This window comes from Mobula birostris, chromosome 2 (genome assembly GCF_030028105.1).
Source record: "Mobula birostris isolate sMobBir1 chromosome 2, sMobBir1.hap1, whole genome shotgun sequence".
Taxonomy (NCBI): domain Eukaryota; kingdom Metazoa; phylum Chordata; class Chondrichthyes; order Myliobatiformes; family Myliobatidae; genus Mobula; species Mobula birostris.
In genome coordinates this window covers 58938633-58965386 of record NC_092371.1, presented here as the reverse complement: position 1 = coordinate 58965386, position 26754 = coordinate 58938633, and the positions used below count along the sequence as shown (strand labels likewise).

Here is a 26754-nt window from a genome sequence, read left to right as displayed (position 1 = left end):
TGGAAATGATGCTGGAGAGGTAGTGAAGAAGGACAAAGAAATGGAGGACAAAGCAATGGCATACGAAGTTAATAAGTATTTTCCCTCAATCTTAATTGTGGAAGACACTAGCAGTATGGCAGAAATTCAAGACTGTCAAGAGGCAGAAGTCAGTGTAGTTGCTATTACTAAGGGAGGAGAGGGGAAAAGGAATGGCAGAACGGTAGGGGGGGGCGCGGGGAGAAGGAGAAGCTGAAAAAGCTGAAGGTAGATAGGTCGCCTGGACCAGATGGACTACACTCTGGAGTGCTGAGAGAGGAGACCTTAGAGATTTTGAGTCACTAGAAATGATCTTTCAAAAATCACTAGATTCCGGCTGGTTCAGGAGAACTGGAAAATTGCAAATTTCACTCTATTCTTTAAGAAGGGAGGGAGGCAGAAGAAAGGAAATTATAAACCAGTTAGCCTGACTTCAGTGTTTTGGAAGATGTTGGAGTTCATTATCAAGGATGAGGTTTCGGGATATTTGGAGGCTCATAATAAAGTATAATATTTTGTAAAAGTCTTGGGTGTATATGTATATATATCTATCTATATCTAGGGTGCCTAAGACCTTTGCACAGAACTGTAGTAATTTTATGTATTGCATTTTACTGCCACCACAAAAAAAACAAATTTCATAACGTGCGAGTAATAATAAACCTGATTCTGATATGGATCTCTATTCTGAATTGGGAGTGGGAAGGGAGCAGGGAAAAGGGAATCATGCTTGGGAAAAGGGGAATGGAAAGGGGAGGAAGTGGGAACACCCACAGAGACATTCTGTAATGGTCAATAAACCATTTGTTTAGAATCAAATGGCCTTGCGTGGTGTCTCAGAGCTGTGTGTATCTGCTCTTGTACCACTCCCCACCCCGGCGCTCTTTTTCTGCCTATCCTGCACCCCTTCCATGGCACTCCACCTTCACCATTCCTAATATTCTTCGCTCTCGCCAGATTTACAAACTCACTCTCCATTCCACATTCATAAATACAGTACTGTGCAAAAGTCTTAGACACCCTAGCTACATATTCATGCTTAAGAATTTTGTGCAGTACTGTTGGACAAAGTCAGCATGATTTCCTTTAGGGGAAATCTTGTCTGAAATATGGTGCAATTCTTTGATAAAATAATGAGGATAGACACAGGAGTCAGTGGATGTTGTTTATTTGGATTTTCAGAAGGGCTTAGGCAAGGTACACACAGGAGACTGCTTAACGAAATAAGAGTCCGTGGTATTACAGGAAAGACACTAGCATGGATAGAAGATTGGCTAACTGGCAGGAGGCAGAGAGTGGGAATAAACAGTGCCTTTTCTAGTTGGCTGCTGGCAAGTAGTGGCGTTCCCCAGGGGTTGGTTTTGGGACCATGTGATTGTTATTCACTTCTGTCGTTTTTTGCTTTCTATATAGCATCTGTCTATCAATTGTAAGATCAAAAACAGATGCAAATAAACTTTAACTAACAGTTTAATTTCTGGTCATAAAAAGTCAGTCTTCAGTTCTTAAAATGTGAATGGAAAGCAGCAATCAGCTTGAAGTTTAAGAAAGGACTCTCTAAAGAAAAGCTTTACAAGTTCTCTATTTCATAGACACTTTGTCTGTGAAAGCAGATGCTAGTCATTGCACCCGCTTTTCTCCTTGGAAGATGCAGTATAAGACAATGAGTTGTTTCAAACAGACAAGTTGGCTCTGAAGTTGCTTAGCTCAAGAAAGCTTGCAAATGTATACCATTTAGCATATCAATAAGTGATGTGTTTATAGTTGATTTTTATGTGCTCAAGTTCGCTTTGCAGAATTAATTTGTGAACTGTGAATATTAGCTGAGGCCTATATCTTTGAAAATCCTTTAGACCATAAACACGAGGAATTCTGCAGATGCTGGAAATTCAAGCAACACACAAAGTTGCTGGTGAACACAGCAGGCCAGGCAGCATCTCTAGGAATCCTTTAGACCACTTGTGTTAAAAGAATATCTGAGGAACTATGTGTGTGAGGTCACCCAAATGGGAGAAAGGTATAAATGCAGACAGCAGTTCTGACTTGTTAGGAATGGGGTAAAGAACATCAAGAAAAAAAAACCATTCAGGGTGAACAAGAATCAATTCCTTCTCCTTCGGTTTCTACCACAGACAATTCATTTGTCTGCATCATAGGTGGGTCTTGTTAGTTTATCAAAAATAATTTGGTAATCAGTGTTTAATAACTGCTTTATGCTCTCAGAAATGCTTTGTGTTTAAGAAAAAAATGTAATTTGAGAACATTTTTAATTTTTCAAGTTTCAAGCTAATGATTCAATAATTCAAGATAAGACAAATCTGAAAAATTGATAATGTTTAAGATTAGAAATCTTCTGAGTTTTAAATGTGTTTTAAGAGGGTTATGTGGATTAAATGTGTACCACTGAAAGTAAATGAACTGTGTTTAAACTACTTTGTCAACTGGAAGTATCTTCTCCTTGGTGGGGAGAGGTGCTCAAACAATGGGTATTGGCATCTAAACTTGCCTTGGAGAATAAACAGGAAAGTGAACTAGTCTTTGAAGATTGGGTAGTTTTAGTATAATCTCTGTTTAGTGAGAGTACTTGTGGCTATTTATATCTAATAGGGCTTAAAGTCTTTATTTGGAGTTTAGAATTTTGCAATCAGCAAACCCAATGCCATCATAACGGCTTCCTTTCCTGTTATACGCCAATAGTTCGGATGATGGAATTGATGGCTTTGTGGCCATGATTGCAGATATACGAAGGTAGGTGGAGGGGCAACTGGTGTTGCGGAAGCAGGGAGTCTACAGAAGGACAGACAGATTGGGAGAATGGCCAAAGTAGTGATGGGTAGAATATAGTGTTGGAAAGTATATGGTCATACACTTTGGTAAAAAGAATAAAGGCATAGACTATTTTCTACATGGGAAGAAAATTTTAAAAATCTGGAGGTGCAAAGGGACTAGATGGTCTTTGTACAGGATTCCCTAAAGTTAGCTTACAGGTCAACTTGGTGGTAAGGAAGGCAAATGCAATGTTAGCACTCATTTTGAAAGGACTAGAATGGAAAAGCAAGGATGTGATGCTGAGACTTCATAAGGCATTGATCAGACTTCAGTTGGGAATATAATGAGCAGTTTGGGGCCCCTTATCTAAGAAAAGATGTACTGGCATTGGACAGGAGTTTCACAAGAATGATTCTGCAAATGAAATAGTTAACATATAAGGTGCATTTGATGGCTCTGGGCCTGTACTCATTGGAGTTGTGAGGAACAAGGGGGTTCTCATTGAAACCTATCGAGTATTGATAGGTTAAGAGTGAGTAGACGTGAAGAGGAGTTTCCTATAGTGGATGAGTCTTGAACCAGAGGGCACAGCCTCAGAATAAAAGAATGCCCAATTAGAACAGAGATGAGGAGAAATTTCTTTAGCCAGAGGGTAAAGGAATTCATTGCCACAGATGGCTGTAAAGGCCAAGTCATTGAGAGAAGGTTGATGGGTTTTTGTTTAGTCAAAGCATCAAAAGGTCATGGAGAGAATGGGTCATGATGAAAATGGTGGAGCAAACTTGAGGTCATGGGGAGAAAATCAGTCATGATTTTCAGTTGGGAATATAATGAGCAAAGTTGATGGGCTGAGTGGCCTAATTCTGCACCAATGTACTTGGTCTTATAGAATGGCTCCTTCCCTGATTTGACTATCTGCCATCTTTGTTAAGAAACTCTCCTTGATGTACCTAACAAATACACTTCAACTAAGCCTCTGGCAATATGGGAGTCCCAGTCAGTATTCAGTAGATTACCCATTGCAATTACCCCGTTTTTAATTCTTTCCATAATCTGCCTACATATCTGTTCCTTTTTCTCCTGGAGACTATTTTGTAGGCCTACAGTGACTGCACCTTGTTGTTATTGAGGACTAGCCATATTGCCTCACTCAATGAACTTGACAGGATGTCTCGCTGAATGTAGCTGTGATATCCTTCCTGATCAGGAATGTAATCACCTAATTTCTTTGATATCTGAAGCTTTCTAATTTGGACCATAAGATATGGAAGCAGAAGTAGGCCATTCGGCCCATCGAGTCTGCTATGCCATTCAATCATGGGCTGATCCAATTCTTCCAGTCATCCCCACTCCCCCACCTTCTCCCCATACCCTTTGATGCCCTGACTAATCAAGAAGCTGTCTATCTCTGCCTTAAGTACACCCAGTGACTTGACCTTGACAGCCCCTTGTGGCAACAAATTCCACAGATTTACCACCCTCTGACTAAAGCAATTTCTCCACATCTCAGTTCTAAATGGACGTACTTAAATCCTGAAGTCGTGACCTCTTGGCCTAGAATCCCCTACTGTGGGAAATAACTTTGCCATATCAAATCTGTTCAGGCCTTTTAACATTCAGATTGTTTCTCTGAGATCCCCCCTCAATCTCCAGAACTCCAGGGAATACAGTTGAGCTGCCAGACGTTCCTCACATGATAACCCTTTCATTCCTGGAATCATCTTGTGAATCTTCTCTGTACTCTCTCCAATGTCAGTATATCCTTTCTAAAATAAGGAGCCCCAGACTGCACACAATACTCCAAGTGTGGTCTCACGAGTGCCTTATAGAGCCTCAACATCACATCCCTACTCTTATATTCTATACCTTTAGAAATGAATGCCAACATTGCATTTGCTTTCTTCACAACTGACTCAACCTGGAGGTTAACCTTTAGGGTATCTTGCTCAAGGACTCCCAAGTCCCTTTGCATCTCTGCATTTTGAATTCTCTCCCCATCTAAATAATAGTCTGCCCATTTATTTCTTCCACCAAAGTGCATGACCATACACTTTCCAACATTGTATTTCATTTGCCACTTCTTTGCCCATTCCCCTAGACTATCTAAGTCTCCCTGCAGGCTTTGTTTCCTCAACACTACCCGCTCCTCCACCTATCTTTGTATCATCAGCAAATTTAGCCACAAATCCATTAATATCATAGTCCAAATCATTGACATACATCATAAAAAGCAGCAGTCCCAACACCGACCCCTGTGGAACTCCACTGGTAACCGGCAGCCAGCCACAATAGGATCGCTTTATTCCCACTCTCTGTTTTCTGCTGATCAGCCAATGCTCTACCCATGTTAGTAACTCCCCTGTAATTCCATGGGTTATCTTGCTAAACAGCCTCATGTGCAGCACCTTGTCAAAGGCCTTCTGAAAATCCAAGTACACCACGTCTACTGCATCTCCTTTGTCTTCCCTGCGTTTTAATTCCCTCAAAGAATTGCAATAGGTTTGTCAGGCAGGATTTTCCTTTCAGGAAACCATGCTGGCTTTGGCCTATCTTGTCATGTGCATCCAGGTACTCCGTAATCTCATCCCTAACAATTGGTTCCAACAACTTACCAACCACTAATGTCAGGCTAACAGGTCTATTGTTTCCTTTCTGCTGTCTCCCACCCTTCTTAAATAGTGGAGTAACATTTGCAATTTTCCAGTCATCCGGTACAATGCCAGAATCTATCGATTCTTGAAAGATCATTGTTAATGCCGCCACAATCTCTCCAGCAACTTCCTTCAGAACCTGAGGGTGCATTCCCTCAGGGCCAGGAGATTTACCCACCCTCAAACCATTAAGCTTCCTGATCAATCGTAATTTTCACTGCACAAACTTGAATGTCTGGTATACTGCAGTCTTCCACTGTCAAGATTGATGCAAAATACACATTCAGTTTCTCTGCATCCCTCATTAAAATGTCTCCAGTGTCATTTTGTATTGGTCCTATATCTACACTGTATATACTTAAAATAAGCTTTTAGTATCTTCTTTGATATTAGTTGCCAGCTTCCTTTCATAGTTCATCTTTTCCTTCCTAGTGATCTTTAGTTTTCTTCTGCAAGTTTTTAAAAGCTTCCCAATTCTCTATCTTCCCACTTGTTCTGGCTTCTTTGTATGCCCTCTCTATTGCTTTTACTTAATTTGGAACATTAGGGTGAGTAGTCGTGTCCTCCCAGCCAAATCTCGACATGATAGTGTTTGTATAAAGTTTTAGAACAAACTATTATAGCTTATGTTGAATTGAAGTTGAAAACTAATGAAAGGGAGGAATAGGGCTTGTTTTGTCTGTTTTGGTGCAGTCTGTTGTTCTTCTGAACAATGTGGGCATGCTATGTTGGCTCTAGAATGTGTGCTATCACTTGTGGACTACCCCATCACATTGTTGGTTGTTCATGCAAAGGACTACAATTGCACTGCATGTTTTGATGTACATATGATAAATGAATCTGAATCTAATCCAAAGCATGCAAAATTATTATATAAAGATTAAAGAATTTTCTTTTGTAGTTTTAAAATCATCTGATCCAAGCCAGACTAGAGGAATTTAAAAAAAATATGGATCAGTGGGTATATTTGGGAAACTTAGTGAGACAACACCCAGAGCAATATTGAGTCCTCATCCAAGGAAAGATAGAGCCTTAGACAGGAGACAATGAATCTTCAGTAGATTCCCAAGATGAATTTAGATTTTCCAGGTGTCGGTGTGAAGGCAGGCAATCAGCCGCTCATGACTAAGCTTAGAAATGCCCAGAGCACCAAGAATCCTTGGAGTTCTGTGGCCCAGATGTAGATTTTTGGTTAATGAGTAGATGCAAAATTCAAGCTGATAGATTTTGAGCACCAGAAGAAGTAAACACAGGCTGGAAGAGTAGAGGCATGGTTCTGATAAGATCTTTCTGAATGGCAGTGTAGGCTCACATGCCCTCCAAACAATACCCTTAAGTCAGAATAATAGCTAAACAATTTTGGGATTTTGCAGGCAATACAAGTACAAAGTTTGGTGTACACATGAAAGATAGATTGCTCAGCACCACATTATTGCCCTGGAGTCATCCTGTAGAGTAGTAGGTCATTTCCAAGAAACATGTATACAACATAAATATATTCCCATATCAACAGACTGCAACACAGACCAGTGTTTATACAATTGACTTTTGCCTCTAAGAAATGGAAACGTAATTCAGTCTTAAAGTGAAGCGACTTCAAAACACTTACTTCTTTCTGCATAAAATAATAAGAACTGATTATAAACATTAATCTTTCAACTTGGAGAACCATAATGAAACAGTATGATTCTTAAAAATGCACAAGTGCAACATGCTTTTCTGCAGTTGCAAATTTATCGATGTACAAATTTAAGTAAATAAGTATCACATTTGAGCTTATAAAAGTTTATCTCAGTTTGATTAGTTGCAATTCAACAACAGAAAACTGCCCTATTAATTGGGCAAAATGTGATAAAAATTGCTCAAAATGAATCTAACCTTGACAAGACCACTGAGCTCATTTTGGAACAGCACAACATTAGATTGCTAAATGTTAATTTTTTCATGATAATGATAATGCCAATTTAATCACATTTTCCAATTATGGTCACACAAAAATAAACATGCTTTTTAAATGCAGTATTTAAAAAGTCATGAAACTAAGTGCTCTTTGAATGCTGGCTTGGATGTCAGTTGATCAAACATTGTGCATAGTTTTAATCAAATGTACTGGAATACACCTGTACACTTTCAACTGATCATCTGCATGTTATTTTAGTTAATAAGCAGGTATGTCAGTAGTAATGATTCTCCCCCACCCCCAGATCTGACTAAATTAGATTAAAAGAAATCAACCATCTGTGTTCTATCAAATAATTAGTCTGGACTTAAAAGACAAATCACTGTAGGCTAATCTAACTCATTAGTGTTCCCTTAAATGTGGAGAGAGCAGTGGCACAGTGGTTAGCAACCTTGGTTCAATTCCTGCCACTGTTTCTAAGGAGCTTGTACACTTTCCCCATAACTGTGTGGAGTTCATCCTACATTTCAAAGATGTATGGGGTAGTAGACTAATTGGATGGATGAGTGCAATTGGGTGGCATGGGCTCATTGGGCTGGAGGAGCCTGTTATCATGTTGTATCTCTAAACAAAAGTTAAAAAAAAACATTAAATTTAAAAAATGGCTAACTTTCACCTCCAATTGATTTACAGCCTGAGTCAAGATAACTTCAGGGAATTCAGTTCATTAGACTCAAATCATTAATTTACTATTCTAAGAGTTATGTTTATTTCCATCTCATCTCTTCTTTACTTAGAAGAAAACGGTCTAGACAAGTCATACATTTTCCCTCCCCACTCTAAGTACCTGATGGCCCAAAGGCATAGAGTGCAGACTTCAATGAAATGGAGCAGTGCATCCCATTTATTTTCTGAATGATAAATGACTAGCCATAGTCTAAAATAAGTGGTACATGGAAATTTTTTAAAATCTATCTTAAAAGAGGTTCACAAAGATTTACATTTTTATGATGTCTTTCAAGATCCTGGGATTTCCTATGTCTTTACAGCCAAAGCAGCACATTGTGTTCCAATGCAGGGAACACTTGAACCAATTTGCCTACACAAAGTCCTATGAACCTATGACTGGAGAATTTTATTTATTTATTTTAAAAAGAGAATAATCAAGTCTTTCTTGTTTACAAAATTCTGGAATCTCATTATAATAATATACTGGAGGACAGATTAACAGATATGCTAAACTTCTCTTCTGAAACTCTCTAACAGTGCTGCATGCCCTCAATAAGCATTGTTGCATTTGTCCAGATATTCCTACTTGTATGCAGAAAGACTTGAATCCATGGTGACTTACCTCTAAGTGCCATCTACTCCACCACATCCAACATGTTGTTCATATCATCTTCTAAATTATTAATTTTGAATTTGAAGAATGGTTTATTACAACACACCAGTCTACAATTTTTTTCCTTTTAATCTCAAGGCACAAGAATAGAAACTGCTGAAAACACCAAGTAGGTCTGGAACTATCTATGGAGAGGAACAGTTAACATTTCAGGTGCAAAGTTTTGCATCAGATCTCAATTCAAATTTCCAACAACTTAAGCATTTCATTTTGGTGATATCCCAATATGAAAAGGAAGTGGAAGTGTGGAGTGTAGATTGAAGAGTTGATAACTTCTGCAGTCACATTAAAGGCCAAGAGATACAGCGATGCTGATGGCAAGAACTTCAGAATACTGTGCAGCCAAAATGGCTTAAAGATCAACCAGTGATATTGAAAATGATGAAATGACACCAAAATGCAGGCATAGATAAGTATGCACTGTCAGAGGAGACAGGGGCATCAAATTCATTGAGGTACTTGCAACAGCAAGTCTGAATACTTAAACTAAGCAATTATTAGAATCACAATAATAATATTACCTCTTTACATATATTGTGATGCTGAGCATGTAGATTTCCTCACAGCATAACAAGCCGGATACACACCTAGAACAGCTATCAGAAATGAAACTGATGGCTTTGACAGAATACTGATATAATTATTACAAAATACATTAGATAGAAATATCTTTAAAATAATTGATATCATTGCATAACCTTGACACAATCCATATAAAAGTAATGCTTTCAAACAGTTCATATCCCGTGACCCATCTTTGGTTTGTGTAAATTATTACACTTGGGATGTGAACAATTTGTAATACAACTATTTTACCAAACACTGGCATGGAACAGAACATAGATAACATTTATTCCAACAGTAAAAATAAATGCTGCACCCAAGCAGAACATTAATCCGTATTTGTTTGTTATTTTTTTCAATTGGGTCTTTATCATCAGTTTTAAATTAAGGCTTTTGCTTCTCAGTGCAGTAACAGCTGTTCATGAACTCACCCTTGATTTATGATGATTATTCTCAAGGGGATTAAATGCTTGTCATTGCCATTTTAAAACTCAAGTAATTTTATTTTAGCAACATAGTTTTTCCCTCTCTTGGACCAAACCAGTCTAAATTTGCTTTATAAAATTATTTTAATGCTTACTGCCCAAGAACTGCAAAGGCAGCTCTCCCATGTTCCCCTATGAGTGAGTTCTGCTCTACTGTTAACATGGAAAGTGTGCATGTGCTGGCAGGATGTGTCAACTAGCAGATGTGTCAATTAGATGGAAGAACACAACGTCCTCCACAGCAATTTGAAGTCCATGAACAGTGCCTCTCTTTTCTTTGCACATTTTAGTAGAGATGTGAACCCAAACCTCTCCACCTTCACCTCTACTGTAACATTTATTCTTGGTCTTAACTAGGAAGTGAATTAAACCTGCAAACAGTATTAAATATTTAACAGATATATAAATAAGGTACTGCAGCAAAATATAATGAATGCATTTTATTCAATTTACTACACAACTTTTCAATACTGTGTAAAGGTGTAAATAAAAATACAGCATAATACAGACAGAAGTCACCCACGCATTAAAGACCAATAAATTCCCAAGCATATACTCTGTCAATACAACAGCATTAAGATAGACAAATAATGGAAAGGAGAAAAACTTGATGGCTAGAGAGATCACTGTACCCTGAGAATGAGTTTGTAAAGCCACTTCTAAAATAAATTTATATTTGCAGAATGTCTTTGGTAAACAGGGAATGAGACTCAGGCCAAACTTGAAGTAAAAGGCTTTTTGCTTCATTGTTCTTAGCAATTGCAGATGGATAAAACAAACCACTTCTTTTAAGGCCACCTAATAAGCTTGCATCATTGCCAACATTGTGTTCATAGTTATGTTCTACCAAATACTGTGGAAGCAAGCAAAAAAAAAAATCAAAGACACCATGTTAATAATGCTTTGGAAGCACCAATTACTGTACTCTCCATTCTAATCTCTCTGAAGAGCAATGCAAACATGCAAAGCAGACTAAATGTAAGAGACTATATGCATTTTAACACTGCAAAAAAAAATCTGAACATTGCTTTCTCTTAGGTCATGAACGGATAACTAAAACTCAACATGCTTAATGTGGTCAGTTTTACAGTATTAACATGTTGCTTTAGGTTTTTACAAACAAAATCAGTGCATAGAGCATTATTGTGGAGTCAACAACTTCACCTTTACACATTTCTGGTAAGAAAAGACATTATCAGCAAGAAATAAAATAGGATTATCAACATATAGGTCCCTCATGATTTGCAGTCCCCTAATGGTTCATTATGAACTGCCAACATACACTTCCTAAGGTTTTTGCATGCAGTTTATCTGCCCTTCCATTTATTTACAGTGGTCAGACTAGACTCAAAAGGCAAAATTATACACATTGATACACAATTCTGATACATATAAGTTGCACTTTCACCATGCTATAATAAATCCACATGAGTGGTCCAAATTGGTAATTTCTTCACAATAGTTCTTTACTATCTCACCACAAGACATGATACACAAAGTTTAGATGGACCTATACAATCATCATGGCAAAATGCACCACATCCTTTGCACATGATCATGGCCTTTAGCCTGCAAGAACATTTAAAAGTCATTTCGTTGACACCACTGCTTTCAGCAAACGTCTGAGTGGGAACTGCAGAATTATGGTTCCCAAAGTTTGTCTTCTGACTCAGTGACATCATACTTCCAGCAAGGGACATTGGAAAGGTGCCCATGGACAGTTCTGAAACTGAAGTGTTGGTAATATGACTAAATCCTGTGGTACTGAAGGAAAGTTTAGGAAGCTTACCATATAATTGCTGTTGAATACTGAGCTGAGAATTAACAAGCGAATGTTCTGATGAATGCTGAAATTGTAGACCAGACTCTTTCACAACCTTTCCACTATTGCAGTCCATCTTTATTGGACCAACATATAGCTTGTCTTTGAAATCAAATGGAATGTATGCACCATCTTTTATACCAATGATATCTTGATTCTTGTTAATTTCCCTACATGTAGGAATATTTTCAGTCTTGATGACTTTAAAGCTTTCGTGCAGTTTTGGAAGCCAATCCCTTCTTACATTTGGCATATTCTCCATTCCCATTAAATTTCTTTCTGGTGATGTTTGGGTAATGGCTGGCACATTCTCAAAAACAGAACCTTTTGACTGAATCTTAATCACTTCGGTTCCTCTGCAATTTCCATCATTTTGCACAACTACAGTGTTATGCAAATAACCATGACTAACCTTCTGCCTTCCTGGCATCCCACTGCAGGCCTTTGCTATTACTGAACCAAAAATAGTGTTCTGGTTCTCCAGACTTTTACAAAAGGACGGCGTGTTTGGAATGTAATAGCCAGACACAGTAGAGCTGCTAATTTGCTTTAATGTTTCAGGCATGCTTCTTGCTGTAGGATTTTGCACATTGCTAGTTTGAGTGTTTCCAGGGATGTTCAATGATTCTTTGCAACCTTCTTCAAAACTGCACGTAGCTGGCACTACTTTTTGTGTTGTCAGACCCGCTTCTTCAACAGGCTTAGAAAGAATAGGTGCTCTATTTAGCGGTTCCTGTAAAACTGGACCATCTAGACTTTTACAGTCGCTGTCCAAAGCCATCTGAGGTTGGACAGAGTGCTTACTAGATTGCAACACAGTTGATTTCATCTGCTCGAGTTGTTTTTGAGAGAGATCACTGAAATCACCCGAAAATATTTTATGCAAATGATAATCAGCTAATTTAATTCCACTATGTACACCACTGATTATACTTTTGATATCAGCTGTTTGTGCAACATGATCAACAGCTGACTGACTGAAACTTCTTTCTTGTTTAACTGGTGGGCTCTCAGCAGGTACTGGAGGTGGCACCAGCAGTCGAGTGATCTCCAGTTTGGTACCAGAATGATACTGGGGTAAAACCTTCTCTAAAGGAAGACTGCCCTGGAGCAGCTGCGTTACCAGTGGGTTATTGACTTCAACCGATGACAGTGGACGATTAAAATTACCAACCCTTTTTGGCCCTTCAGCACTTGGATGTAGCAGAGAGTTGATCTGATTTAAATTACGCAAAATCTCAGGCTTTTGTCTCTGGCACTCAGTCGGTTTCTCATCCTTCTGCAGCTGATTTTCCTCTGACAAATGTAACTGTTGGTGCTGATCACCATTATTAGACCCTCGGCAGACATCAGGGCTTTCTACAATTACACCACTTGCAGAACAAATAGGGGCTCTGTCATCTTTTGATATACTTTCATTTGTGGGACGTCCACAACTTTCATCAGACAGCGGACTGCTTATTTCAGGCTTATAATACAAGCTATTCTCATGATCACTTTCACAGCTTGTCTGCCTTTTGGCTGTAGGCTGGTCAAAGGTGTCCTCTAACACAGCAATGTCAGCTTCCACTGAATGTTGCCCACCCTCTAACAACGTCTGCTCTTGTTTAACAAGATAGTCTTTCACACATTCTTCGGCATCGGCAGAAGCACTACAGTTGAGCTGCTTTTCCAGCAAATCAGACTCGATGGGGAATTTTTGTGCTGATGAATGGCTGAGATCTTTATTGGAACATACCGATACTATTACAGACGTTATCTGTTTCTCTACTACATGTGGCTCATTTGATATCTCCTGGAATGTGCTTGTTTCTAGCTGATTATTTATTTCAAATTCATCGCAGACGCTCTCTTTTTCTTCATGTGATGGCGAAGTTGGAGAAGTTACCTTGTGGATCAACGGGGATCCAATTTCCTCCATGGTACATCCATTAACCTCTTGCTCGCAGGGGTCACTTTCTGGAAAGTTAATTGATAGCTGGCTTGATAAAATGTCTGTAGTGCTTGTTTCACTTTCACTGGCATTACTCGGTAATGAATCAGAGGCTGCAGTGTTCACTTCTAGAACAGGAGTGTCTATTGTGTTAATTACTGCAGCATTCTTGGTTTCGGCAATTACTGTCCCAGAGAAAACATACTTTTGTGAAGGGTCATCAGGACAGTTTATTTTATCATTTAGATCAGATTTCTGGGTTTGGCTGCAGGGCGAGAGGAGGGGATTGTCTGTCTCAGCAAGTGCAAGAATTACAGTTTCACATTTAACACTTTTGCTACTTTCTATGAAAATACTATCCCTCTCTGCAGGCAACTCCACTGTTTCAGGGGGTGCATCATCCTGAAGAAGTGTAGTTTCATCACTGTTAGTCTGCTCATCAGAAACTGCGTCACTTACTTCAGAAACTGTAATCTGGTCTTGCACATCGTCCAACAGATCTGGTGAATTACTGTTAACAGTATTGTATCCAGCATCACCTTCCCAATCAATGGGATAGATATCATCTGCTGTCTCTGACTTGCGCGGTGTTGTCTCAACAAGATTGCTTTCCAAGCATTCCTCGATTACAACACCTTGCTTAACATAATTCTCTCCATCGCTGGGCTTTTCGGGTTCATTGCCTGCTCCACAGGCTTGGAATAGTTGTGCTCTATACTGATGACTTCCTGTAGCTTGTTCTGGTGCTTTAGTCTTTCTGTTGTTCTGTCCGGGGGAGTCAGAGCTCCCTGGTCCATTACCACCACTACCCCTTCCCCCTCCTTCCACTGTAACATTGGCAGCTGCAGCTGCTGCAGCCTCCCTTTGTGCCCTGGCTTGTTGAGCACGGGCTTTGATATCTGCAAGCGTTCTGGCACCTGTCCTCTCCCTACTGGATGTTCCAACTGTGGTGATGATCCTAGGGCATATCTGATAGGCTGGCTGCCCTTTGATAACCCATGGTGGTTTGATTCTTGAGAGTTGAATCTGAAAGCACAATGATCCACAATTTACCATTAATTCTCTCCTGAAACAGGATTCATAATATAGGCAAAAACCAGTTAACCTCTTCAGTATTTTACAGGTAGTGACCAGATTAGACACATTAACTCTAATGTACTTAATAAAATTAAAACAGTAATGTAATGAAGGAAAATGCAATGTAAATCAAAAACAGAAACAGAAAATGCATTTCCAACAAAGGAAAATCAATAGTTTAAAAGAGATAATACAGATTTTACCCCATAAAAGTGAGATACATTTGCATGCAAGCAAAACTCACCATCGGCAAGTTAAAATTTATAAAAATTCCATTCTTGTTCTGATAGTTTACCATTCGTAGCAAAGTAATACTTTTCTCTTCACTAGCACAATATATATTTTTCGTCTCTATCAACATACTAGATTACCACAAATAGTGAGAGATACTAACAGTATGTATTCACGTACTGTAATAATTCACCTTGACCACGAGATAGCTTCACATTAAAGAAGTTAATATCTCAGTATCACTACAAATTACATTTAAAATTATAATGTATTTATTTTTAAATACTGCTATATGGAAGGGAGAAACGTTGGTCACAACATCAGGAGAAAAATAAGCTGTTTGACAGTACCATCAAGGCAACTTCTAAGTCTATTGTGTGTGTATTTTGTGCCTTCTCCCCATGACAGCATGGACTTTCTTCAATTGTTCCAGTTTTCTTCCACATTCCAAAGATTTCTCCCCATATTAACTGGCGACTGTAGTCCATCACTACTGTAGGTCAGTGACAGAAATATCAAGGGAAGTTGATGAACATGTGAGAGAATAAATTATAGACCTACATGGAAAGGGGGAGAATGGGACCTTTCTGAAAGGATTGTTGTAAGGAGAGCTGGTATGGACCAGGTGAGTCAAACAGCCTTGTCCTGGGTTCTAACTAGCAGGTCTACAGACACAAAAAATAGAAACTTTAGGTAATATTTCATTTAAACTTTACTCTAACATACCATCAGCCTACATTGTGTTTTCAAGTATTATCCCAGGCTTACAAATATTAAGATCCAGATTTTAATAAATCACAATGTATTCCTCACTAAACACCTCACTTTGTAGGTATTAAAACTATCTTTCCTTTCACATTTTGTATATAATGTTTCAATTGCAAATTAACAGATTTATTTGAGGCCATGAAAACAGAGAAGTAGGTGCATGTGTATATTAATAGAGAAGCACCTACTGGAAAATTCCTCACCTACTTCTTGATGTACAGCATAGGCTGTTGTCATATATACTTGGCCATGTGTATCACTTACTGTTCATTGCATAACTGAATGCCGAACAATGAAAAAAGACCCATGAAGTGTTGCTGTAGGGCAGGGTCCCCATCCTGAGGTCCACGGACCTCTTGCCTAATGGTATTGGTCCACAGTATAAAAAAAAGTTGAGAACCCTTGCTATAGGATACTATTGTAATGAATACAGCAGAAACATTTGTGATTCATTTTGGGTTGATACTAAACTGTCAGCAAATGGGTATCTAACTTAGGAATCATTAGAATGTGTATTCAAAGAATGAAATGGGAATTTTATTTAGCACAACTCAAGTCTAAATCTTCCCTGGGAGCATTAAATACCGATCATTGAGCACAATAATGATCAGACTGTCATCCTGGGAGCAATTCAGTTCATACATAGACAAGGTTATTAACGTTGACAGAAAATCTTTAAAAGAACTACTACTTTTGAAACCACATATGTAAAAAATTCTGGTTCAACCAATTAACAAAAAGAGAAATACAACTTTTCCAGGACCTCCAGGATAACGATCTCAGGATTGCTACCAGTGCCACGTGCAGGCGGGTTTAGAAATAGGAAGACGGCGCAGATCAACATGTGGCTGAAGATGATGCAGGAGGGAAGGCTTCAGATTTATAGATAATTGGGTAGTTTTCCAGGGAAGGAGGGACCTGTTCCAGCGGGAGGGTTTATATCTGAACTGGAGGGGGACAAATATTCTTGCAGGTAGGTTTGCTAGAAAGGCTCTAGTGGATTTAAACTAAATACAAGGGGGGAGGGGAATCAGAGAGGAACAGATGTAGGGGAGAAGGAAGAAAAAGGAGATAGTAAAGTTGTTTGCATCGTTAGTGATAAACAGAGTAAAAGGTGGAAAATTTCTTAAATGCATTTATTTTAATGCTAGGAGCATTGTAATGAGCGTAGAGCATGGATTGATACCTGGAAGTATGATGCTGTAGTTAACTAGTGAAACGTGGTTGCAGGAGGGGTGTGATTGGCAACTAAATATTCCTGGATTTCGTTGCTTCAGGTATGATAGAATCGGAGGGACAAGAGGGGGAGGTGTTGCATTGCTTGTCAGAGAAAATATTACAGTGGTGCTCTGGCAGGATAGATCAGAGGGCTCATCTAGGGAGACTATTTGGGCGGAATTAAGGAATGGGAAAGGTGTAGTAACACTTATAGAGGTGTATTATAGACCACCTAATGGGGAATGAGAATTGGAGGAGCAAATTTGTAAGGAGATAAAAGATTTCTGTAGCACAAGGTTGTCATTGTGGGAGTTTTTAAATTTTCCACACACAAGACTGGGAAGCCCATACTGTAAAAGGGCTGGATGGTTTGGAGTTTGTAAAATGTGTGCAGGATAGTTTTTTGCAGCAATACATGGAGGTACCAACTAGAGAAGGGCAGCGTTGGATCTCCTGTTAGGGAATGAGATAGGTCAGGTGACAGAGGTATGTGCTGGGGAGCAGTTTGGGTCCAGTGATTACAATGCCATTAGTTTCAATATAATTATGGAGAAGGATAGGTCTGGACCCAGGGTTGAGATTTTTGATTGGAGAAAGGCTAACTTTAAGGAGATGCAAAAGGACTTAGGAGTGGATTGGGACAAATTGTTTTATGGGAAGGATGTAATACAGAAATGGAGGTCATTTAAAGGTGAAATTTTGAGGGCACAGAATCTTTATGTTCCTGTTAGGTTGAAAGGAAAGGTTAAAAGTTTGAGAGAGCCATGGTTTTCAAGGGATACTGGAAACTTAGTTTGGAAAAAGAGAGATATCTACAATAAATATAGGCAGCATGGAGTAAATGAAGTGCTCAAAGAATATAAAGAATGTAAAAAAGAATCTTAAGAAAGAAATTAGAAAAGCTAAAAGAAGATACGAGGTTGCTTTGGCAAGTAAGGTGAAAATAAATCCAAAGGGTTTCTACAGTTTTATTACTAGCAAAAGGATAGTGAGGAATAAAATTGGTCCCTTAGAGAATCAGAGTGGACAGCTATGTGTGGAACCAGAAGAAATGGTTTGAACAATTTATTTGAATAATTTCTTTTCTTCGGTATTCACTAAGGAGAAGGATATTGAACTATGTAAGGTAAGGGAAACAGGTAGGGAAGTTATGGAAACTATGATGATTAAAGAAGAGGAAGTATTGGCGCTTTTAAGGAACATAAAAGTGGATAAGTCTCCGGGTCCTGACAGGATATTCCCTAGGACCTTGAGGGAAGTTAGTGTAGAAATAGCAGGGGCTTTGACAGAAATATTTCAAATGTCATAAGAAATGGGAATGGTGCCGGAGGATTGGCGTACTGCTCATGTGTTTCCATGGTTTAAAAAGGGTTCTAAGAGTAAACCTAGTAATTATCGGCCTGTAAGTTTGACGTCAATGGTGGGTAAATTAATGGAAAGTATTCTTAGAGATGGTATATATATAATTATCTGGATAGACAGGGTCTGATTAGGAACAGTCAACATGGATTTGTGCTTGGAAGGTCATGTTTGACAAATCTTATTGAATTTTTTGAAGCGGTTACCAGGAAAGTTGACTAGGGTAAAGCAGTGGATGTTGTTTATATGGACTTCAGAAAGGCCTTTGACAAGGTTCCACACGGAAGGTTAGTTAGGAAGGTTCAATCCTTAGGTACTAATATTGAAGTAGTAAAATGGATTCAACAGTGGCTGGATGGGAGATGCCAGAGAGTAGTGGTGGATAACTGTTTGTCAGGTTGGAGGCCTGTGACTAGTGGTGTGCCTCAGGGATCTGTCCTGGGTCAAATGTTGTTTGTCATAATATACATTAATGATCTGGATGATGGGGTGGTAAATTGGATGAGTAAATATGCAGATGGTACTAAGATAGGTGGCATTGTGGATAATGAAGTAGGTTTTCAAAGCTTGCAGAGAGATTTAGGCCAGTTAGAAGAGTGGGCTGAAAGATGGCAGATGGAGTTTAATGCTGATAAGTGTGAGGTGCTACATTTCGGAAGGACTAATCAAAATAGGACAGACATGGTAAATGGTAGGGCATTGAAGAATGCAGTAGAACAGAGGGATCTAGGAATAATGGTGTATAGTTCCCTGAAGGTGGAATCTCATGTAGATAGGGTGGTGAAGAAAGCTTTTGGTATGCTGGCCTTTATAAATCAGAGCATTGAGTATAGGAGTTGGGATGTAATGTTAAAATTGTACAAGGCATTGGTAAGGCCAAATTTGGAATATTGTGTACAGTTCTGGTCACCGAATTATAGGAAAGATGTCAACAAAATAAAGAGTACAGAGAAGATTTACTAGAATGTTACCTGGGTTTCAGCACCTAAGTTACAGAGAAAGTTTGAACAAGTTGAGTCTTTATTCTTTGGCGCGTAGAAGGTTGAGGGGCGACTTGACAGAGGTATTTAAAATTATGAGGGGAATAGATAGAGTTGATGTGGATAGGCTTTTTCAATTGAGAGTAGGGGAGATTCAATCAAGAGGACACGAGTTGAGAGTTGGGGCAAAAGTTTAGGGGTAACAGGAGGGGGAACTTCTTTACTCAGAGTGGTAGCTGTGTGGAACGAGCTTCCAGTAGAAGTGGTAGAGGCAGGCTCGATATTGTCATTTGAAGTAAAATTGGATAGCCATATCGACAGGAAAGGAATAGAGGGTTAAGGGCTGAGTGCAAGTCGGTGGGACTAGGTGAGAGTAAGCATTCGGCACGGACTAGGAGGGCCGAGATGGCCTGTTTTCGTGCTGTAATTGTTATATGGTTACATAACTTTAAAAATTCACCATTTTTAAAGTAAATGAGGAATTCAGTTCTTATATGGCATGGGGAAGGGGGAAGGAGGAGAATGCACTTTTAATTGAACAAAGTTAAATTGATGTATCATAGAAATTTGAATACTAAATTCTAATCCCAAAATTAAATCACTGCAACCATGTTACATTTTAAACGTCCAGTTAAATTAAATTGTTTAAATAATGACTCATCTGTTTAAAAAAAAAAAATCACGTACCCTAATAGGTGGCACCTTTGGCTCTTCTTTTGTAGGTTGTTCCTTTTCTGTCCGAAAGCTATCAATTGCGGTCCGAAAGGACTGATGATCTTCAAGACGCGGCTTCTTCTCGGGGCCAGAGGTAGAGGCCCCATATTCAGAAGACTTTCTTTTTTGGTCTTTAGACTCTCCGAAATTGTGCTCCAACTCACTTTTCAAAGCAGCACTCTTAATAGTAAGGCAGGTGACCTGATCCTTGGAAATTCCAGCAGGCTGAACATCAGTCAATTCTAAATGTCCATCAGATTTCTTATGCTCTTGAGACTGTACTTCTGCAGGTCTCTCAGAAAGCAACAGAGATTTGGACTTTAAGGCAGATTTATTTGCAAGTGCCTCTTTTGGATGCCCAGGACTAGTTTCATTGTTAATTAAGCCAAGTTGATCTTCATCTGCACAGCTGACTGTCTGAAATGCCTTAGCCTCAAAATGTTGTTTCTGGCTCCTGGTATCATGAGATGATACAGTGCACGAAACTGTATTTTCATTTTGTTCAGGTGGCTCGGGCTTTCTTTCAACAAGACTTCTCCTCACTCTACATTTGAGGTCCACCTTTGAACTTCGAGTGCATTTCCTTATTCTCTCATCCTGCTTTTTAACTGGACTAGGTTGCTTAGATGGCCCTGCTAAGACAGGTGAACTGGCTTCTTTTTCCATTTCCACTTGTGCACCTGTCTGCTGCTCAGATTCTGCTTTCGACAAGCCCAATCTGTCAATGTAACAAGAACAACTATATTCAGATACACACTAGACCAGACTGTACAGCAATATCTTAGAAAGTTAGTTGAATTTTTTTTACACTTCTGTGCTCCATCTATCATCAGTTTAGAAAATTACAGCCACTTATGTCAGTCTATTCAACCAAATATGTGACACTGTTCTTTCTTTTTCAATATTTTTATTAATTTTCTACATAGAATACAGAGTTCAAAAAAAAAATATAAAATACATTATACTGAATTGCACATACAAACTCCTTACTCTATATTTGTACAAATTGATTAATTCATAATATTGAAATATAGTAAATTTATTATATGGGGAAAAAAAAATCTAACCCACTACCAAGACCGAAGCTGATTAGCAAAGAAAAAAGAAAAGCATATTATTAGCCATCATCAATGCTTTAACAGCAAATCAAAGGTTTCGAAAATAGTTCAAAAAAAGGTGACACTGTTAAAGCAAATCAATTATTAAATTCCTAAAACAAATCATTGGATTGAAAAGTTGGCTAGAAACACATTTTAACCTGATATTCATTGATTGAAAATTCATCCAACTTACGGTTTTACAATCCGTAAAATAATGTTTCTGTTGTATGGGCATCCGTTAGTCTCATGAGACCATGGATTTGCGCCTTGGAAGGTTTCCAGGGCGCAGGCCTGTGCAAGGTTGTATGGAAGACCAGCAGTTGCCTATGCTGCAAGTCTCCCCTCTCCATACCATTGATGTTGTCCAAGGGAAGAGCATTAGGACCCATACAGCTTAGCACCGGTGTCATCACAGAGCTATGTGTGATGAAGTGCCTTGCTCAAGGACACAACACGCTGCCTCAGCCAAGGCTCGAACTAGTGACCTTCAGATCACTGGACGAACGCCTTAACCACTTGGCCACGCGCCAACACTGTCGTATAAATTTTCATTAAAGAATTTCATAAATCCAAGGCAACAAAGGACGGTTCTGTGCTAATCTTATGTAGCATTAAAGCTACGTTATACAGAGCAAGGATGAAATACTTGCAGTTTGAATGGCTAGAACATGTTCTGATCCTGGTTGTAGTATCATACTCAAACAAGCACATTTGGAGACAGAGCCATCCAAAACACTAACTCACATGCCATATGTGAATAGTTAAAACTAGTTTGCCTACTCAATGCCTGGTTCCCTCCCTAGATAATAAACTTAAATGCATGCAGAATTCATGCTAAAAAAAAAAGTCAAATTACAATTGACAAATACTGCAAAATTTTGCAACATAGAGGCCTTAGAGCAGGGAGAGGTTTTTTTTTTGTAATTTTGAAGCTGCTGCTTGTAAAGAGGTCTTGTAAGTATGTCTATAATGCAAAAAAAGTTGAAAGGAGCACCAAATTCACCAATTCTTGATTTATCAAGTGATAAAATTAGACACCTTAAACCTCACTCATATGGGCTACACAACAGAACACTAACATGTTCAGCAGGATATTTATAAAAGTGTATCCATTTCTCCAGTGGTTCCTACCAAAAAAAAGATTTTGCATAGCAAAAAATGCAAATAGAACAGGTTGCCATTTCTATCCAAATTATGCAATCTGTTCTTCAGGTGATGTACTATTTAGAGAGCACAGCCTAATATTTACCTTACTGTGCATGGAGGGATGAGGTCCACAGAGATCAAAGGTAAATATTGACAAAATACATAAATTTATTGATTGAACTAAAAAAAACTTTATCCCTAAGAAAAAGTACCATTTGGATTTCTTAGGGGTAAAAAAAGGCAAATTACTTCCTTGAGTGACCAAGTATATTTGTTTTGCACACCTTCAATTCATACTTAATACCAAGTGCTCAGAGATGGAATGATTGACATGCTTGAAGTTGACAATGATGCCTTCAATAATTTTTTCATCAGTTAGGTAAACATTAGTATCCAAGTACTTCAAAGGTGATTCTTTCGTATCACAAACATCCTGCGCCTGTCCTGATGAAAGCAGTCATCATAAACATAACTATTTAAATAATCACTGCATGAAAAGAGTTTCAAACTTTTTCCACCATTAGCATGGAGTTTTTGGTATTCCAAGTTTGTCATTTGCAAAGCACACTAAGGTGTGATGTGTAATGCATGTGCCTTGAGTGCACCTAATGAAAAACACCATCAGCAAATCTCCAAACAGAATTCAAACCCAGCAGGTGTAGGCGGACATTCAGCCCACTGTGTTCATGCCAAATTCTTGTACAGTAATTTAGCCCCCTGCAAGCATCCAAATGTTCCCTCAAGTGCCTTATTGACACTGATTGACTCAGCTTCCACCATGATAATCATTCCCCATAAAAATAACTTTCCTCATATCCTCCCTTGTACTTGAAGATGAAATTCCTTATTCCTGCAAATCTTGTCAGCACCTTCACACCTTTTGTACAGTAGGATAACCAGTATTAGAAACAGTACCTCAAGTAGTGGTCTATGTCCAGTAAAGATTTTAGAACAGGATAGTGCACCACAGGAACAGGCCAGAAGCCCTCAGTGTTGTGCCAAACTTGGTACAATTAGTAATCAAATACCCAACTAAACTAATCCCTTCTGTCAACACATTCTCCACATCCTTCTATTTCCTCCATATTCATGTGGTTATCGAAGAGACCCTTGAACACCTTTATCAAAGTCAAAGTAAAATACATATATGTTACCGTATACTACCTTGAGATTCATTTACTTGCAGAGATTCACAGGAAAATAAAGAAATACAATAGAACTAATGAAAAACTGCACAAGTGTAATAAACAGCCAATGTGCAAGAGATAAATTGTGCAAATAATGTTACAGCCAGATCTTCCAGTGGCCAACTATTTTACAAACACAAATAAATCTACAGATGCTGGAAATCCTGGCCAGCTCTGAGTTCCTCCAGCATTTTATGTGTATTGCGAGTTATTTTACCTCTGCTTCTTATTCCCAAACTAATATGTCAGTCTACAGGATGTGCCAAGTTGAGGACAGGTGCAGATTAGAATAGTACCTCATTTTACCTTAGTGGTCTTTAACCTGACAGTACGAGCATTAATTAATCAAACCTCCAGTAACCACTCCTCTCTCTCCCCCTCCTTTATTTACCCTTATCCCACTGCCACCTATACCCATATACTTTTCCCTCCCCTGTCCTCTTGAGCTATCCATTATGTATACTTTCATCCCTCTAGTTTTACCTCCTTACTTCCTTCCCTTTATTTTATGGTCCAATATTCTTTCCTCTTAAGTTCTATTTTCTACAGTCCTTTGTCACTTCCATCTTTCACCTCCCAGCTTCTTACATCATTCCCATTTCCTCTCTCCCCTACCTGCCTATCTTTTCCCCTCACCCATCACTGCCGTATCTCGCTCCATCCTTCCCCTTTTTCTTCTGGCTATCACTGCCCCCGCCTTTTTTTTATTCCAATCCTGAAGTCCAAATCTCAGTTAAAAACATCACATGTCCATTTCCCTCCACAGGTACTGTCTGGCCTGCTGAGCTCTTCCAGCATTTTATACAATATATTAAAAAACATAAGCATTGGAAATTAAAATCAGTTTGATAAACCACGAATCATCTTTAGAAAGCCCATGGCCATTCTTTTTTATTAACTTAAACTTCCCCAAGTGTCTCCACCAGTTGTTTCCTTTATCCCACTGCCACCTATACCCATATACTTTTCTCTCCCCCATCCTCTTCATGGGAGAGAGGAGGAGGAGAGCCATTTCTACCACCACAGATGCAGCAGAGAAAGCGTCAAGATGGCTCTAGATAAAGAGGGGAGATCGGTGGGTTGCTGCTAGGGCACTGGCCGGGGTCTGATCAACCCCGACTGGGTTGCCTGGGCATGGGTGTATGATGTTGAAAGACCTGAAACACCTGACGACCCCATGTAACATCACTGATGATGTGCCCTAGCTTAGCATCATGCAGATGTTTCTGTAAGAACTACCCCATGGCTGATATAATTGGCCCAGTAACTGCCTGACATGTCTTTGTACCGTTTTGAACAAGGATGTAATATTTACCCATTTTGCATCTCTGTTCTTCTACTTGGTACCTCGGAAGGCCTAGAAGAGTACAGAAAGTACTTTCTATTCCTACCCTGACTTCATTCAGCATTCAGGATGAATCCCATCTGAACCAGTTCACTTGTTACTTCACTTCCATTTTGCAAATGAAACCACAGTCATAAACATTTAATTATATGTTCAATTTTCCTTCACATGGAACCCTTTCATGTCAACCCAAACAAAGCAAAGACAAAGCAAAAGAACATCCTTGAGAATAAATTATCACAGTATGAAAATAACACAAAATACTTAAGGTCAATTCAATACACTTAGAGATGAAGAGGGATTTCTTTAGCCATAGGATGGTAAATCTGTGAAATTCATTGCCACAGACAGTTGTGGAGGCCAAGTCATATTTAAAGTGGAGGATGACAGGCTCCTGATTTGTCAGGCTTTAAAGGTTAAAGGTTATGGGGAGAAGACAGAACAGGGGGGTTGAGGGGGATAACAAATAAGCCATGACTGAATGTTGGAACAGACTTGATGGGCTAAATGGCCTAATTTTGCCATACCTTATGGTCTTACAAATGGAATTGATTTTGTGGTAACTTACAAGAACAGGAAACTGCAAAAGGATAGTGACTCAACCATTGTTTAAAGTCAATATTTTCAGGGATTATCATTGGACAAGAAACCTCCAAGAATTGCACTGCCCTTTGAAGAAAGTTATAGATCTTTTACATTCACTCTAGTGAAACCATAGAAACTACAGCACAGAAACAGACCTTCTGGCCCTTCTTGGCTGTGCTGAACCATTTTCTGCCTAGTCCCACTGACCTGCACACGGACCATATCCCTCCATACACCTCCCATCCATGTATCTGTCCAATTTATTCTTAAATGTTAAAAAAGAACCCGCATTTACCACCTCGTCTGGCAGCTCATTCCATACTCCCACCACTCTGTGTGAAGAAGCCCCCCCTAATGTTCCCTTTAAACTTTTCCCCTCTCACCCTTAACCCATGTCCTCTGGTTTTTTTTCTCCCCCTGCCTCAGTGGAAAAAGCCTGCTTGCATTCACTCTAACTATACCCATCATAATTTTTTATATACCTCTATCAAATCTCCCCTCATTCTTCTACGCTCCAGGGAATAAAGTCCCAACCTATTCAACCTTTCTCTGTAACTGAGTTTCTCAAGTCCCGGCAACATCCTTGTAAACTTTCTCTGCACTCTTTCAACCTTATTTATATCCTTCTTGTAATTTGGTGACCAAAATTGAACACAATACTCCAGATTCGGCCTCACCAATGCCTTATACAACCTCATCATAACATTCCAGCTCTTATACTCAATACTTTGATTAATAAAGGCCAATGTACCAAAAGCTCTCTTTACGACCCTATCTACCTGTGACGCCACTTTTAGGGAATTTTGTATCTGTATTCCCAGATCCCTCTGTTCCACTGCACTCCTCAGTGCCTTACCATTAACCCTGTATTCTACCTTGGTTTGTCCTTCCAATGTGCAATACCTCACACTTGTCAGTATTAAACTCCATCTGCCATTTTTTTAGCCCATTTTTCCAGCTGGTCCAAGTCCCTCTGCAGGCTCTGAAAACCTTCCTCACTGTCTACTATACTTCCAATCTTTGTATCATCAGCAAATTTGCTGATCCAATTTACCACATTATCATCCAGATCATTGATATAGATGACAAATAACAATGGACCCAGCACTGATCCCTGTGGCACACCACTAGTCACAGGCCTCCACTCAGAGAAGCAATTCTCTACCACCACTCTCTGGCTTCTTCCATCGAGCCAATGTCTAATCCAATTTACCACCTCTCCATGTATACCTAGCGACTGAATTTTCCTAACTAACCTCCCATGCGGGACCTTGTCAAAGGCCTTACTGAAGTCCATGTAGACAATATCCATTGCCTTCCCTTCATCCACTTTCCTGGTAACCTCCTCGAAAAACTCCAATAGATTGGTCAAACATGACCTACCACGCACAAAGCCATGTTGACTCTCCCTAATAAGTCCCAGTCTATCCAAATGCTTGCAGATTCTGTCTCTTAGTACTCCCTCCAATAACTTACCTACTACTGACGTTAAACATACTG

At 39.1% G+C, this 26754-nt stretch overlaps 1 protein-coding gene across 6 annotated transcripts in view; it reads right to left on the bottom strand.

The window, feature by feature from the left end:
* Positions 1 to 10243: 10243 nt before the first annotated feature.
* LOC140186943 (polycomb group protein ASXL1-like) overlaps positions 10244 to 26754 on the bottom strand; it is a 117005-nt gene continuing 100494 nt past the window's right edge. For all 6 annotated transcript variants that reach the window (XM_072241767.1, XM_072241786.1, XM_072241806.1 and 3 more), the window contains 2 exons: positions 19865 to 20609; positions 10244 to 14570 (listed from right to left, as the gene is read on the bottom strand). In XM_072241767.1, coding sequence (XP_072097868.1) covers positions 11259 to 14570; positions 19865 to 20609 — 4057 coding nt within the window. In that variant the 3' untranslated portion in view covers positions 10244 to 11258. The remainder of the gene's footprint in view (positions 14571 to 19864; positions 20610 to 26754) is intronic.